The sequence below is a fragment of the Aotus nancymaae genome, unplaced genomic scaffold (genome assembly GCF_030222135.1).
Source record: "Aotus nancymaae isolate 86718 unplaced genomic scaffold, 86718_ANA_hifiasm-v0.15.2.pri h1tg000049l, whole genome shotgun sequence".
In the NCBI taxonomy this organism is placed as follows: domain Eukaryota; kingdom Metazoa; phylum Chordata; class Mammalia; order Primates; family Aotidae; genus Aotus; species Aotus nancymaae.
The window spans coordinates 27,173,722-27,189,502 of record NW_026988463.1 but is presented as its reverse complement, the minus strand read 5'-3'; the positions used below and the strand labels follow the sequence as shown (position 1 = coordinate 27,189,502).

General features: G+C 50.2%; 1 protein-coding gene across 2 annotated transcripts; it reads left to right on the top strand.

Annotated features, from left to right (window-relative positions):
- Positions 1–931: 931 nt before the first annotated feature.
- On the top strand, positions 932–15,580 carry KIF22 (kinesin family member 22). 2 transcript variants are annotated; one of them, XM_012464513.2, is made up of 14 exons: positions 932–1,033; positions 7,391–7,586; positions 8,863–8,990; positions 9,082–9,236; positions 9,465–9,674; positions 9,755–9,985; positions 10,119–10,272; positions 10,403–10,538; positions 12,918–13,086; positions 13,602–13,770; positions 14,160–14,227; positions 15,005–15,217; positions 15,309–15,368; positions 15,458–15,580. In XM_012464513.2, exons 1-14 carry the CDS (start codon positions 970–972, stop codon positions 15,503–15,505), a joined length of 2,001 nt encoding a protein of 666 aa, XP_012319936.2. In that variant the 5' UTR covers positions 932–969; the 3' UTR covers positions 15,506–15,580. The 2 variants fall into 2 exon arrangements, with proteins under 2 accessions (XP_012319936.2, XP_012319935.2); XM_012464512.2 differs by having other exon boundaries at positions 15,309–15,580.
- Positions 15,581–15,781: the final 201 nt, after the last annotated feature.

Below are 15,781 nucleotides of genomic sequence, written 5' to 3'. Positions count from 1 at the left end.
AACATCTTTGGAGACCTCATTTTTAAAGACTGTAGTGGGATCCCAAGGGAAACATTTCAGAAACAGTCTTACTCTGTCACCAGGCTGGAGTGCAATGGTGCAATCTTGGCTCACTGCAACATTCACCTCCCAGATTCAAGCGATTCTCCTGCCTCAGCCTCCGGAGTAGCTGGGATTACAGGACTGAGCCATCGCGCCCGGCCTGTGTTTTGCTTTGTTGTTCAGTAGAGTGGAACACAATGTCTAAACAAGGGCCCTACCTATTGGGGCTCAAAGGTGGAATGATCGTCCCTGGCCAACCTTACAGAAGGGACAGGAGCTACTCAACGGACCGCTGTACCCTTAAGTACTGGGAACTGGAACCGTGGGTGAGGGGGATTGAGTCACAGACCAAGTGTTTTCCATACTTCGCCGACGTGCTGAATGCCAAGTTATAAAGGCAGGATCCAAGCTGCTCTCCTGGGCTGACATACACGGCGAGGGGACCTACAGTGGCCTTGGGCCCAGCAGGCAGCATGCGCAACGTGACTGCCCACAATCCAGCCCCTGTGGCCCAGATCTACGGAACCGACCAGACGTGACAGCCCCGTTGTGTGGACAGATCCACCCAACGACCCTGACTCCGCAGACAAGCCAAGCACCCACGGAGGCAAGAAACTGCAGAAAGTGAAGGGAAAGGGAGCCCAGTGCCGGGCGGCGCTCAGCAGCTCCCCCAACGGCCACCATCGCCAACGACTCCGCATCGGGGTCTGTACCGCAGCGCGCGTCTAGCCGTCAACGGCTGCGCGGCCCACGCGCGCGCATGCGTCCTGACCCTTGGAGACCTGGAGGCCGGCGCTGGGGGGCGGGATAATCGCGAGCCACAGGCAGGAGCTTCCGGCGGTGCGTAGCCATCATTGGTGGAGCCTGGGGAGGGGGCGGGGCACCGGGAAATTCGAATGGGAGAAGCGGGCCCAAGAAGGGCGTGGAATGGCCACAGGGGTCTCGACGCTTCAGAGGCGACGCGAGATGGCGGCAGCGACGGCGACCTCAGGTACTTGAGGCCGGCCTGGGCAAGGCGGGCACCGACGTCTGGACCTTAGTGGGGGTCATGCGTCGGAGTGTGGTCTAGGCTCCGCGGGTTGTCGCGGAGAGGCCGCCATGGCGTGGGGGCGGGGAGAGGGAGACGGTGGAGTGTGGGATCTCGAGCCGGTCGGCCCACCCGGCTCCTGCGTTCTCCCTGTTTCCTGCTTTCTCCTCGGGTCAGTAGACGCAGGTCTTCAGCCCAGGCTCTTGGCTTGAACCCCACGCACTTTTACTTTGTGAGCTTCGGTTTCTTCGTCTGTGAAATGGGGGTCGCGGCCTCATCCCTGGAGATTACCTGAATAAGCGAGAGAAGAGTGGCGGACGCTCTAACCACGAGAACGAGAAGGGAGCTGGAGGCGTGTTTTGGGAAGGGTTCTGTATGGGACATGGTGTTTGGGTGCAGAGACTTCCCTGAGAGATGCCGGAGGGCGGACTGAGGGTAGACCAACTGCAGCTGGGTTTGAATTGACAGCGTAAGATGCTCTGCGATCACAGAAAAGGGAAATAAGGGACTAAAGTTTCCTTTCACTCTGGCGTGGAAGTGAATGCTATTTAAAGGCTGTTAGGACACCCAAAATCTTGTATGTGAGTATTTGTTTACATGCGCCTCTAACCCCGGAGACTGAGTCCTGGTCAGTGATGATGGTGGGCGTCATAGTAATTTATTGGAGCCCTTGTTAGCCTCGTGAGGAAACAGACATTTAGGAGAATGCCTTACACCTATAAAGTCCGTGCTGTGTACGAGGCACAGCTGTAGGCAATTTATGGTGATGAACCATTTATTGTCCGCACAATGCTATATAAGGTTGTTACTATTATTGTCTTTGTTTTACACGTGAGGAAACTGTTGTTAAATAGTTTGTTTAGAGTTAACACAACTAGTAAACATTGGGGCCTGAATTTGCTCTCAAGGAGTCTAAGTCTAGAGCCTCTGCTCTTAATCATTATGCCCAAGTACATGCCATCCCTGCTGGCTGAGCACACTCTCCCCTTACCCTTTCAAGATGCATTGTGTCTGGTGCATGGTAGATATGAAAATGCCTGAATGAATAATGTCCCTTCCTAGAGGAACTTACAATCTATTTCAATAGAGTGTCACATAACCAGATGTAATACGAAACAATGAGAGATGTGTATAAACTGAGTGTGTGGAATCTGAAGTAAACCCTTGGGTATTCTGAGAGGGCTTCATTAAGGGAGTGATACTTGAGATGGGTTTCAAAGGTTGGATAGGAGTTTGCCAGGCCTTGACTAAGAAGACAAGAACAGCAAGTATTTTCTTATTTATGGTGTAAAAGAGGCCAAAGATGCTCTCTCAGCTCAATTTCCTCATCAATAAAAGGGAGAAGAGTGAATGAAATTTAGGAATTGTGGAAGAAGGGAAAATTAGAAATAAGTGCTAGCCTGGTCCAACAAGGTTGCTTTTATCGTGAAAGGGCTAGACTCTTGTGCCATAAACAGTTGTTTACCTGTGGCCCTCCTCCCCTGGACTGTGAGCTCTGGGGCAGAAAAGGCGGCGAACCACTTTCATGATGGAAGTGAACAAGCCAGTGATTAGTAGTTTATTCAGCAAATCTTAATTTGTTCAGCAAATAAAGATTTGCTGAGGGCCTACTCTGCGCCAGTATTGGGGATAGAAAGGTGAGCGGGATAGATGATTGTTCTCAGAGTTGGCAGTCAAGTGGAGAAAGTGACAAACACACAATAGTGGGATATGACAAGTGCTTATGGAGGAGCTAACAAGAGCTGTGGGTGCACCTGATAAAGCCTTAGTGTCTACCAGGGGAGAGTTTTGGTTTTGTTTTTTACGAGGAATTAAGATGTGTTTACCTCAGTCATTCCAGGGTGGGGTGGGGAGCAATGCAGATATTCTAGGGAGAGAGATTAATATGGACAAAACCCAAAGGTGCCAGAGAACTTGGTGTTTTGTAGGAACTGAAGGAAATTCATCATGACTGTTAACTTAGACTGCAAGTAAGGATACGGAGGGAATGACTATTGGGCAGGGAGACACCTTGCTACCATCAGCAAGGAAGGCTGTAAAGACCATGACCTTGGGCAGAGGTTGTGCAGTGGGAATGGAGAGAATTGGACTTGTTCAAGAGAGATTTAAAAAGACAGGCTTGATGGATGTTAATGATGAACCAATGTGGGAGGTAAGAGACGTTGGAGTTAAAGACTCCCCCTTTTGGGGTTGGTGCTATTCGTTTATATCAGAGATAAAACGATGGGAAGGTTGCAGAGAGATGGGGAAGGAGAGTTCAGTTTAGGACAAGTAGAGTTTAAGAGGAGCTGCTAGGGCAGTTGCTGCGAACGTGGGTCTGCAGTTGAGAGCTCTTGTGCAGAGCTTGAATAGGACTCATCAGCTGTAAGTTGGTACTGAAGCCAAGAGAGTGGGTGACCTGTCCATGAAATGAGTCTGAGTGGTCTCAGCTGGGGACAACTTTGTCCCTCACAGGACATTTGGATATGTCTGGAGACATTTTTAGTTGTTACAACTTGAGGGTGAGGGTGGAGAATGCCACTGGCATCTAGTAGGCGTGTGCTAACAGTCTAAATGCACAGGACAGCCCCATAGCAGGAATTAGCCAGCCCGAAATGTCAGTAGTGCTGAATCTGAGAAACGCTGGTCTAGAGAAAGGATAGACAAAGCCTAGGAAAAGCCCTGAAGACTGGCAGAACTGAGGAGTGAACAGAGCTAGAACAGTAAGACAACCAGGAAAGTCGGGGGCGTGGAAATGAAGGGAAAAGGGTGTTTCCCAAGAGCACCGCATGCTTCTGGGAGGTCCAACAGGATTGAGGCTGAGTGTGCCTACTGGATCTAGCAGTAGGGAGGTCATAGGTGACCCTGCTGAATAGTGAGGGCAGAAGCAAGTTGCAGGATTGAGGAGTGGGGAGCAAGAGAAAGGGTATAATAATAACAACAGCTAAGGACTGAGCACTTGCTGCCAGGCACTGTGCTAAACATTGTATGTTCATTATTACTTTGAATCCTCACATTCTTAATGGGGGTAGACACTGTAATTAAAGAGAAATGGAGGCTTGCAGTGATAAAATAAGCTTCCTAAAGTCACACAGGCTAGTCGGTAGAATTTGGCTCTGACTACAGGTCCCCTGGGGATGCAAAGATGAGGGGGGTGAGGAGGACTCTGAGGGCCGCTGGGGCACTTTGGAGTTAGATCTTCTTTTGAAGCTGTCACTCACTAGCTGATGACCCTGGGCAAGTCAGCTAACCCCTCTATGCTGAGGTTTCCTCATCTGGAAAATGGGAGATGGACATTAAAAAGCAGTTTCTACACTGGGCATGGTGGCTCACGCCTGTAATCCCAGCACTTTGGGAGGCCGAGGCAGGCAGATATCTGAGGACAGGAGTTCAAGACCAGCCTGGCTAACATGGTGAAACCCTGTTTCTACTAAAAATACAAAAAATTAGCTGGGCATGGTGGCGGGCACCTCTAATCCCAGCTGCTTGGGAGGCTGAGGCAGGAGAATAACTTGAACCCGAGAGGTGGAGATTGCAGTGAGCCGAGATCATGCCATTGCGCTCCAGCCTGGGCAACAAGAGCGGAAACTCCATCTCAAAAAAAAAGGTACTTACTGGCCTTTTACCAATGTTCTAAGTACTTTTACATGAATAACCTTAGTTACTCTCCTAACAACCTAACAAGGAGCTATTTTTATTTATTCCCATTTTGTAGGTAAGGAAATTGAGGCACTGGGGTGGAAAATGATTTCCTTAGGCTACTTAGCTATAAGTGGCAGAGCTGGGATTTGAACTCAGGCTAATTTACCTTAAATAATGAACCTACCTACTATGTGCTAGTCACTGTGCTGCCACTTTACCTGCTACTTATTTTAATTTTTTTTTTTTTTTTGAGACAAAGTCTTGCTCTGTCACCCAGGCTGGAGTGCAATGGCATGATCTCAGCTCACTGCAACCTCTGTCTCCCACATTCAAACAATTCTCGTGCCTCAGCCTCCCAACTAGCTGGGATTACGGGCAGCTAGTTTTTTTTTGTTTTTTTTTTGTATTTTTAGTAGAGGTGGGATTTCACCATGTTGGCCAGGCTGATCTCGAACTCCTGACCTCAGGTGATCTGCCCGCCTTGGCCTCCCAAAGTGCTAGCGTTACAGGTGTGAACCACTGCGCCCAGCCAAATTTTCAAAAAGCCCCTCTAAGGCCCACTCCCAACCTTATTTTACAGACAAGGAAATCAAGGTCCAAGGTCACAAGCTAATAAATGTCAGAGCTGGAATTAAAGTCCAGTTCTGTCTCAGCAGAGTCTACACTCTAGCTCAGCACTGACTTCCTTCCCCTTAGATTGATCACTGTGCTTCTACATCTGCCATCTTTCTGGGTTCTCCCAGAACATCCTGTGAAAGCAGGCAGAGGAGGGTCCTTCACACATTTTTGACAAGTCAGTGGACCTCAATTTTCTATCTGCACACGTGCATCTGCAAGTTTTTACCTGCTTGCTCCTTTCGGGATTGCCATGAGGAAGAGATGAGAACTAGATGTGCAAGCGCTTTACAACCATAATGTGAGAAATGGTATTGGTAGCCCCATTTATCAGATGAAGGAATGGAGGTTCAATTTTTGAAACAGGCCATCTGCTTATGGGCATGCCTTACTTAGATATAAGATTCTTTCTAGGGGTCATCTGTCTGCCTTTTGTCTTGCTGTTTCTGTGTTGGTTATGTATGCCAGCCAGTCTTTTGCCTTCTTCGAGACCTATGGCTCTCAGCAACCAGCTGCTACCACCAGCAAGGAAGAGAGAGAGCTGCCGGGAGCTTTCCCAGTTGTTACATAATAGGGAAGCAATACGGCAGCCTACCAAAAGCAGATTTTTAGAGGGGAAGAGATCTAGGTTTGAATTCCACCGTTAGCTACAGTATGTTATCCTCCAACGTAAAATAGAGTAATACTCTCCTTAGATGTTTTCAGCTCATTTAATCCTCACAAAAATAGAGGACTTTTCTTTTTAAGTTTTATCTTCATTGTGTTTTCGGATGATAAAAATAATTCAGTTGCCAATTCTTAAAAAAAGACTTGATTTTTTTTTTTTTTTTTTTAAAAAAAGACTTGATTTAATCATCTGAAGGAAATTCAGGGGTAAGTTTACATGAGAGAAGAATTGTAGTCAGTGGTTGTTTTTTTGTTTTTTGTATTTTTTTTAAAAAGAAGGGTTTCACCATGATGGCCAGGCTGGTCGTGAACTCCTGACCTAAGGTGATCCACCCACCTCGGCCTCTCTAAGTGCTAGGATTACAGGCATGAGCCACTGCGCCCGACTCTGTCAGTGGTTTTTACAGAACCCACATAATTCCCCATCAAGAGAAGATCATCATTAACAGTTTGCAGGGTGGCGGGGGGGCGGGGTCTGTGGGTATACATACATCTCAGTACATATTAGAAACCCCAGTTAAGAAATGGAGGCACGGGCTGGCTGTGGTGGTTCAGCCTGTAATCCCAGGACTTTCGGAGGCAGAGGTGGGCAGATCACTCGAGGTCAGGAATTCGAGACCAGCTTGGCCAACATAGTGAAAACTGTTTCTACTGAAAATACAAAAACTAGCCAGGCATGGTGATGGGCGCCTATAATCCCAGCTCTACTTGGGAGTCAGAGGTGGGAGGATTGCTTGAACCCGGGAGGCAGAGGTTGCAGTGAGCTGGAGTGCAGTCATGCCACTGCACTCCAGCCTGGGGTGACAGAGCAAGACTCTGCCCCCCAACCACCAAAAAAAAAAAAAAAACACAGAGAAGTCTGGCAGTTCGCTGTCTGGTTTAGGTTTTGGTCAGATGTCAACCCTTTTAATCCTTAGAACAACCCTGTGAGGTGCTGGTCTACTTCAGCCTTGGCAATTCAAAACATGTCCTGGGCCAGGCATGGTGGCTTCTGCCTGTAATCCCCGCACTTTGGGAAGCTAACAGGGGAGGATTGCTGGAGCCCTGGAGTTGAAGACAAGTCTGGGACTCTCTCTCTCTTTTTTTTTTTAAGTGCTCAGCATCACCTGGGAGCTTGTTAGAAATGCAAAACCTCGGGCATCACCCCAGGGAGACTGAGACCAAATTCGCATTTTCATAAGATCCTCCAGATTATTTGTATATACATTACAGTCTGAGAAGCCTGCTGTCCACCCCACTGGACCTGCTTGTAGAGCAGGGAAAGCACTGAGGCCACGCTTAGGGGTATCCACAACATGACCAGGGCAGAAAGAGCTTCTTCAACATGAGCTGTGGTCCCCAGCCGTCCCAGAAAAGTTGGTCCCTGCTTCTTCTGCTACCACCGTACTTCATGCCTAAAAGTGATCTTCTCTCCTCCAGGAGCTGGTCGCTGTCGACTAAGCAAAATAGGAGCTGGTCGTCGCCCACCTCCAGCTCGCGTAAGGGTGGCTGTGCGACTGCGGCCATTTGTGGATAGAACAGCTGGAACAAGTGATCCCCCTTGTGTGCGGGGCATGGACAGCTGCTCTCTAGAGATTGCTAACTGGAGGAATCACCAGGAGACTCTCAAATACCAGTAAGGTCCCTCCTCTTCCCTCATGCCATCACCTCCTTCTCCTAGGTCTGCTCATGTTATCACTTCCCCAGAGAGTTTCTCTGACCTGCCTCCCTGGGATCCTTGCTCCCTCCTTGGCACTGCTTTGTTCCCTGAGCCTTCACTGTTCACTTAGGAAATGTTCACAGGTACTCCCCATGATGGGCCTTCTCTAGGATACTATAGGGAAAGAGGAGAGGCTGAATCAGACATAGTTACTGTGCACAAAGAGGGTGGAGCAGCGAGGGTGAGCCCCAAGTAGAGGCTGGGGGACATATGGGGAGACTTGGGGAAACACAGACCAGCCAGCCAACCTACCTACCCAAGCTGCAGCTGGGTAGTGTCAGAGAAGATCACCCAGATTTGGGGACAGAACTCAGAAGGGCAGCTACTTTATAATCCCACTGGGATTTAAAGTTCAAACTATTTGGCTGTTTTTCTAGGCCGAGGGTGGCAAACCATGGCCTGCAGGTCAAATCTGATCAGGAATAAGATTTTTTTTATAGTACATAAAGTTTTATCGTTTATTTACATATTGTCTATAGCTGCTTTCTGACTACAGTGGCAGAGTTGAGTAGTTGTAAAAGGAACACATGGCCCACAAAGCCTAAAATATATACAATCTGCCTTTTTGCAGAAGTTTGCTAGCTCCCATACTAGGCCCTTCACAATCTGGCTTCGTTTCTTTCCAGCTTCATTCCCTCAACATATACTACACTCCCTGCTGTGGCCTAAGCTGCAGCTTCTCCACCAGAATGCATGAATGTGTGATTGGTATGTGGAGTCTAGTCCAGTTGTAAGCAGCATCCTTTATTTTCCTCATTATGGTGTAAAATACATGTGACCATGTGAAAAAGATTGGGAAGTCTTGCTTTTGTACTATTCCTGATTCTTAGAATTTCTTTCTCTTTGGTCAAAATCTTCCTTCCTTGAGCAGAATCAGTTACTCCTTAGAGAGTATATTCTCATTTTCTTTTCCTAAATCACAGCAAAGTGTGTATATCTGTGTATCCTACCAGATTGTAAAACTCCAAGAGCAGAGATATGGGCTCTATCTGTTTATTCCTAACACCAATAGAGAGATGAGGATGGAGTAGGTGTTAGGTGGATGCTTTTTAAGGTCTTTGTATGAGGAAGGGGACAGAGATATTCTCTTAAATCCAAGGTCCGGATGAGAGTAGAATTCCTTGCCCACCCCCATCCCACTCCACCCCTTCCACACACACACACATGCTAATTTCTTTCTTTCTTCCTGCAGGTTTGATGCCTTCTATGGGGAGAGGAGTACTCAGCAGGACATCTATATAGGTTCAGTGCAGCCCATCCTAAGGCACTTGCTAGAAGGGCAGAATGCCAGTGTGCTTGCCTATGGACCCACAGGAGCTGGTGAGGGAGCCAGAGAAGGAACAGCTATGGGTCAGAAAGGGTTGGGGAAACAGGGAGGAAAACCTCACAGCTTTCTCTTCTCTCTCCCCAGGGAAGACACACACAATGCTGGGCAGCCCAGAGCAACCTGGGGTTATCCCACGGGCTCTCATGGACCTCCTGCAGCTCACAAGGGAGGAGGGCACCGAGGGCCGGCCATGGGCCCTCTCTGTCACCATGTCCTACTTAGAGATCTACCAGGAGAAGGTGAGGCCCCGCGCTGGTTGGGAGAGGAGCAACAAAGGGTCAAAGAAAGACCCAGTTCTAGAATGTGAAGCTCTACTCTAGCAGGGAGGTAAGGTGGAGACCTAGAAAGACAAAGGCTAGGGTAGCAGAAGGTACAACTCCAAGAATAGAGCAGAGAAAGGAAACTGATTCCTAGGAAGCAGCAGTCTCTGCATGGAGAATCGCTCTTCCCCCTCACTGCTTACACAGGTATTAGACCTCCTGGACCCTGCATCAGGAGACCTGGTGATCCGAGAAGACTCCCGGGGGAACATCCTGATTCCGGGCCTCACGCAGAAGCCCATCACTAGCTTTGCTGATTTTGAGCGGCACTTCCTGCCAGCCAGTCGAAACCGGACTGTAGGTGCCACCCGGCTCAACCAGCGCTCCTCCCGCAGTCATGCTGTGCTCCTCGTCAAGGTGAAGCCGCAAACTGGGGTTAGGATCTGGGAAGGCCCAGGAGCCTGAGCTAAGCACAAGATTTTTGTTCTTACCCCCAGGTGGACCAGCGGGAACGTTTGGCCCCATTTCGCCAGCGAGAGGGAAAACTCTACCTGATTGACTTGGCTGGGTCAGAGGACAATCGTCGCACAGGCAACAAGGGCCTTCGGCTAAAAGAGAGTGGAGCCATCAACACCTCCCTGTTTGTCCTGGGCAAGGTGGTGGATGCGCTGAATCAGGGCCTTCCTCGTGTACCTTATCGAGATAGCAAGCTCACTCGCCTACTGCAGGTCAGGCCTACCTGTCTCGGGGAAGAAGGGGCTGCAGAAGGAGGTTGTCAGGTCTGCTGGTGGGTGGGGAGTAGCAGTCAAGGCACAGAAAGGCTGGGCTTCTGACCCACCCACTGCCTGGTCCCACCCTCAGGACTCTCTGGGTGGCTCAGCTCACAGCATCCTTATTGCCAACATTGCCCCTGAGAGACGCTTCTACCTAGACACAGTCTCCGCACTCAACTTCGCTGCCAGATCTAAGGAGGTGATCAACCGGCCTTTTACCAATGAAAGCCTGCAGCCTCCCGGTGAGGACTAGGGGAGGCAGGAGTGGAAAGGCTGGGTCCGCAAATTAGGGAGTTTGTTGAAGCCACCAAGCATCAGCACAGAGGATGACCACCCCCATCCCTCTCTTCACCCCATCCTCCAATCATCTAGTCTTGGCACCTGTTAAGCTGTCTCAGAAAGAATTACTTGGTCCACCAGAGGCAAAGAGAGCCCGAGGCCCTGAGGAAGAGGAGATCGGGAGTCCTGAGCCCATGGCCGCTCCAGCCTCTGACTCACAGAAACTCAGGTGAGCAGTGGGGCCTTGGGTGAATTCTCTTCCTGATGTGTGGCTTAGCAGCAGAGCTGCAACGGGTTTAGCCTGTCAGATCCTTCAGCAGAGACAGCTGTGATCTTGTTCCTCTCCCATTAAAATCACCCTAGGCCGAGCACAGTGGCTCATGCCTGTAATCCCAGCACTTTGGGAGGCCAAGGCGCCTGGATCACCTGAGGTCAGGAGTTTGAGAATAGCCTGGTCAACATGGTGAAACCCCATCTCTACAAAAAAAAAAAAATACAAAAATTAGCCAGGTGTGGTGGCATGTGCCTGTAATTCCAGCTACTCAGGAGGCTGAGGCAGGAGAACCACTTGAACCCGGGAAGTGGAGGTTGCAGTGAACTGAGATTGCGGCCACTGCACTCCAGCCTGGGTGACAGAGCGAGAGTCTGTCTCAAACAAATAAATTAATTCACCCCAAATTCTACTCCATTGAATCACTAAAACGCTAAGATCAGTGTCTCCTCAGTGCTGCTTCCTTGGGGACCTAAGGAGGCCTCCTCCTGGGGATCCTTTCAATTTTCCAACCTCTTTAGCCCTCAGCAAAACTTCTCACTTGGGGCCAGCAGTTTCAAGGATGAGCATTTTTGCTTCCGGTTCAAGGAGTGATCTGGATCAGATCTTTCAGGTCCAGAGGATGAAAGCAAAGCAAAGGAGACTTGGAAGAGCTGTCCCTCTGAGACCACCTGGTCTGTGTGTCAGGGCACAGCTTGGGGAGCCAGCTGCTGTCCTAACTGCTTCTGCCCTCGATCCAGACAGAACCTCTTAATTAAGTCCTTTGTATATGTGGCCTCCTTCCCTAACTCCAATCACCCCACCTCATGGCCCAGTGTATACTAGTCCTCAGGTCATCGCAGTTCAGGGGTCTTGCTTTCTGTGTCTGGCCACTTAGCCCCTGTGCTGTCCCTTCCACCATCCAGGAGCCAGTAGCAGTTTTAACTTGGCTCTGTGTTCCTACCCCTAGCCCAAATAAAGCCTGGGAACTACTGAACAGAGTGACTTGAGGAGGCCAGAGGTTAGTGCCTACTCTGTCCCAGGGGGCTTCTGTAGTTAAGGAAGATGCCACACAAGAAGATGCTTAGGCACTCATGACCCCATCTCTCAGTCTTGTCTTTCCTAAATCATCTGTCAAGAGTCCCCTCTCCTGTGTCCACAGACCCAGAAATGTGCACAGGTAAGCTCTCTGCCAGATGGCACTCTGAGAAAGGGAAAGCTCAGAGATGGGCACATCAAACCCAGCAGACCCAGAGCTTGGGGGGCTCATAGGAGAGGAAGTCAGAGAGGAACATCAGTATGTGAGGCCAGGTGGAAAATGCAGAATCGGGACAGAGTAGCTGCTACTGCTGTGAACCAAGAAAGAAGAGATGGCTTCTAGTGTTTGCCCACATATGTTCTGGTCCTGTTTTTCCATGGCACTGGTATGGAAAGCATGGGAGCATCCCTGTCCTCCAGGAGCCAGTTCACAGTGTAGGGAGGAAGATGCACTGTCAAGCTAGGTGTCATGGAAAGGTGGCATCAAACTGACCTGGAAAGATCATTGATATAGATGTGAGGAGGTGTGGGGCAAGATTCCAGGCAAAAGAAATGAATGTTAGACATTGCTGCCTGGGCACGGTGGCTCACACCTGTAATCCCAGCACTTTGGGAGGCTGAGGCAGGTGGATCACCTGAGGTCAGGAGTTAGAGGCCAACCTAACCAACATGGCAAAACCCCGTCTCTACTAAAAATACAAAAATTAGCCGGGCATGGTGGCGGGTGCCTGTAATCCTAGCTACTTGGGAGGCTGAGACATGAGAATAGCTTGAACCCGGGAGGGGAGGTTACAGTGAGCTGAGATCTCACCATTGCACTGCAGCCTGGGTGACAGAGTGAGACTCCATCTCAATAAAAAAAAAAACTCACCATGCTCAGAGTCAGTCAGGACTCGGCTTGAACAGGCCTTTGCTGCTGCCCACAGGATACAGGCTTGGCAGCTGACGTCTTCAGTGGCTTTCAAAGCCCTGCTGAAGATGGCATTCTCTGTAATGTTTTCCCTAACTACTCCAAATGGACAGGCACTGCCCTGTCACCTTATCATGGTCTCTTGATTTCTTCAGTAGACAGAGTGCTTCCAGGGCTGGATAGTGTCTTAGATCTCTACTACCTGGCACTTGAATGTGTGCCTGATATCCTGGCATCCCTGAGAAGTCACTTTACCTGATGAAGACATTGCACCTAGAGAAACTAGATACCTAGCAAGTTAACATTCTGGAACTACAGGATATACCAAGTTAAGGTGTGAGGGGAGTCCTGCTGCTGTAGAAGGTGATGAGGGAGGAGGTAGGTGAAGAGCAACTTCTTTGTCTGCTCAGCCCCCTACAGAAGCTAAGCAGCATGGACCCGGCCATGCTGGAGCGCCTCCTGAGCTTGGACCATCTGCTGGCCTCCCAAGGGAGCCAGGGGGCCCCTCTGTTGAGTACTCCAAAGCGAGAGCGGATGGTGCTCATGAAGACAGTGGAAGAGAAGGACCTGGAGATTGAGGTAGGTGTTGGAGGGAGGTGGGAGCTGGATTCCTATTGGCCTTGAGAAGCAATCATTGTGACAGGGAAGGACACAGGCTGGACTGGGAGAGTCCAGTTTTCTCCCAACACTGGAAGTTCTCCAGCTTCTGCCTGAATGTCCTTAACGTGGCTGAACTTTTGACATACAATTGAGATCAGATGTGAGGGGGTGAGAAGAAAAAGTTCAAAGTAAAAGCAACAAATGTTAAACATTACATTTCCTAAAACCCAGCTCAATTAATTGAGGACTCTCTGTTTGAAGAGCCTTTCCCTTCAATATCTGCAAGAGGCTTGTTCCACCTCTGAGTAGCCCCCTGATCACAGAAAGCCCTTAATTATGGTAGGCTTCACCTGACTCCTGGTAACTTCTCCCATTGGTCCTAGCTCTGCCCCCTGGGGCCTCAGCCTTGCATATACACCCTGGTAACCCACTGCCTTTCAGGCTGCCCTGGAGTTGGGTCTGGGTTATCACATCTCCCTGATCCTTTCCAACAGAGGCTTAAGATGAAGCAAAAAGAACTGGAGGCCAAGGTGTTGGCCCAAAAGGCTGAAGACTCAAAGGAAAAGGAGAACCATTATCCCCCAATGCTCCGGCCCCTTTTGCATCGCACAGTCACAGTGGCAAAGCCCCTGAAAAAGGCTGTGGTGATGCCCCTACAGCTAAGTAAGTTTGACTCCAGGGGCTGGGGGTGCCAAGGCAGCTGAGATCCCATAAGGGAGGAGGTGTTAGGAGCAGCTGTCTCCATGTCATTCATGTTCTCCCATCATATGCCAGTCCCAGGGAGGGCTGAGGAGGCTCTGAGGCAGCATTGGGGGTGCTCTGCCCTCAGGTGTTTAGTACAGTGGGATGGACAGACAAGTAGAGAGTTGATGAAAATGCAGGACTGACTGAGATACTTCAAATACAGGTATAAAAAAGGTCATGTGGAGACGCAACAGGTTAACTCATGGTGGAGGGGAACTGGGGAATCAGAAGTGGAAGAACTGAGGGGCTACCAGGGAGGATGAAAAGTAGCCTCTGCCCTGACTCCAATTATCAATTCCTGCTTTCAGTTCAAGAGCAGGCAGCATCCCCAAATGCCGAGATCCATATCCTGAAGAATAAAGGCCGGAAGAGAAAGGTGAAAGTAGCTGGGGGCTTAGGCTACACCTGGACCCCAGAAGTAAGGGGGAGTAGGCTCTAGGGGGAGGAGCATTGGCCTTGGGGTTAACCCACTGGGTGATGGCCGCCAGCTATTTACAGGCCTCAACTTGCTTACCCCTGGAATGTGGCGATGGATGGCTCCTTGCAGGGCATTTAGCGTGAAAGGCAGTGATGTGGATGTACCTAGCAGAGCGGGTGTTCCCTTCCTGATAGCTACTCTCAGTAGGTACTTAACTAGGTCCACTGTGTAGCTTGACTTCTGCCATCTACAAGCTTAAGACGGAAGACTTAGGGAACGATGACCTAAACACTCAAGAATGAAACCACACACATGCGCGCGCACCAGCATGCCCAGAATTGAACACCACTACAACTACCGAAAAACAGATGGTTGAGGGAGGTATCATTTATTCATATTACATTCTCCCATGTACTTCTGAAAGAGCTTATTTCCTTTTTAGAGATGAGAGACCAGATTTAATAGCTTATTTTGTGCTTTACATTCATTAACACACTTGACCGCCACAGTAACTCCATGAGAAAGGTGCTACTACTTGGTACTAAGTAGTACCTCTCTTTCACTAGTAGCATAACGAGAATTAACCCAGAGTGACCTAAGGGCAGGATTTTGGGGACACTTGAGGAGAGGAAGAGGCTGGAGCGTGGGGAGGTAGCTGGTGCTGGGCTAGTCTTGGCAGAGGAGCCCTAAGCACTTGGCTGCCGTGCAAGTCACTCACCTCCCTTTGCCTCCCAGCTGGAGTCCCTGGATGCCTCAGAGCCTGAGGAGAAGGCAGAGGACTGCTGGGAGCTACAGATCAGCCCGGAGCTTTTGGCTCATGGGCGCAAAAAAATATTGGATCTGCTGAACGAAGGCTCAGCCCGGGATCTCCGCAGTCTTCAGCGCATTGGCCCGAAGAAGGCCCAGCTCATCGTGGGCTGGCGGGAGCTCCACGGCCCCTTCAGCCAGGTAACAGCCCCCTGAGGACTGGGGGAGGGTGGGGAATGGGGGAGACCAGGCACCCCCGAGACACCATCTCCTACCGATCCTGTCCCGCCAGGTGGAGGACCTGGAACGCGTGGAGGGCATAACAGGGAAACAGATGGAGTCCTTCTTGAAGGTGAGGTCACAGCCCTGCCCCTCCTTTGCCTGTTCTGCACACCGCGGCCTTCTAACATCGCTGTCCCCACCCTCCTTCCTGTGTTGCAGGCGAACATCCTGGGTCTCGCCGCCGGCCAGCGCTGTGACCCGTCTTGACCGCCGTTTCCTCACTCCGCCTTTTTAAATCCTTGTATAAGCCCGTGTTGTGTAAATACAGTTTTGGCTCTGGTGCTTCCGCCTGAATTTTGGGGCTGCGGGGGCGGGACCGGGATGTGACCGCCCCGGGGTGGGCCGCCAGTGCGGCCGACGGCTCCGCTGGGCGCCATCTTCGGGGACCCACTCAGCGCAGGATTGTAAATAAACCTCTGGAGCGGGGCGAGGAGGACGGTGGCCTGCAGGATGCAAAAAGCGAAAGTCGAAGCTTGAGCGCAA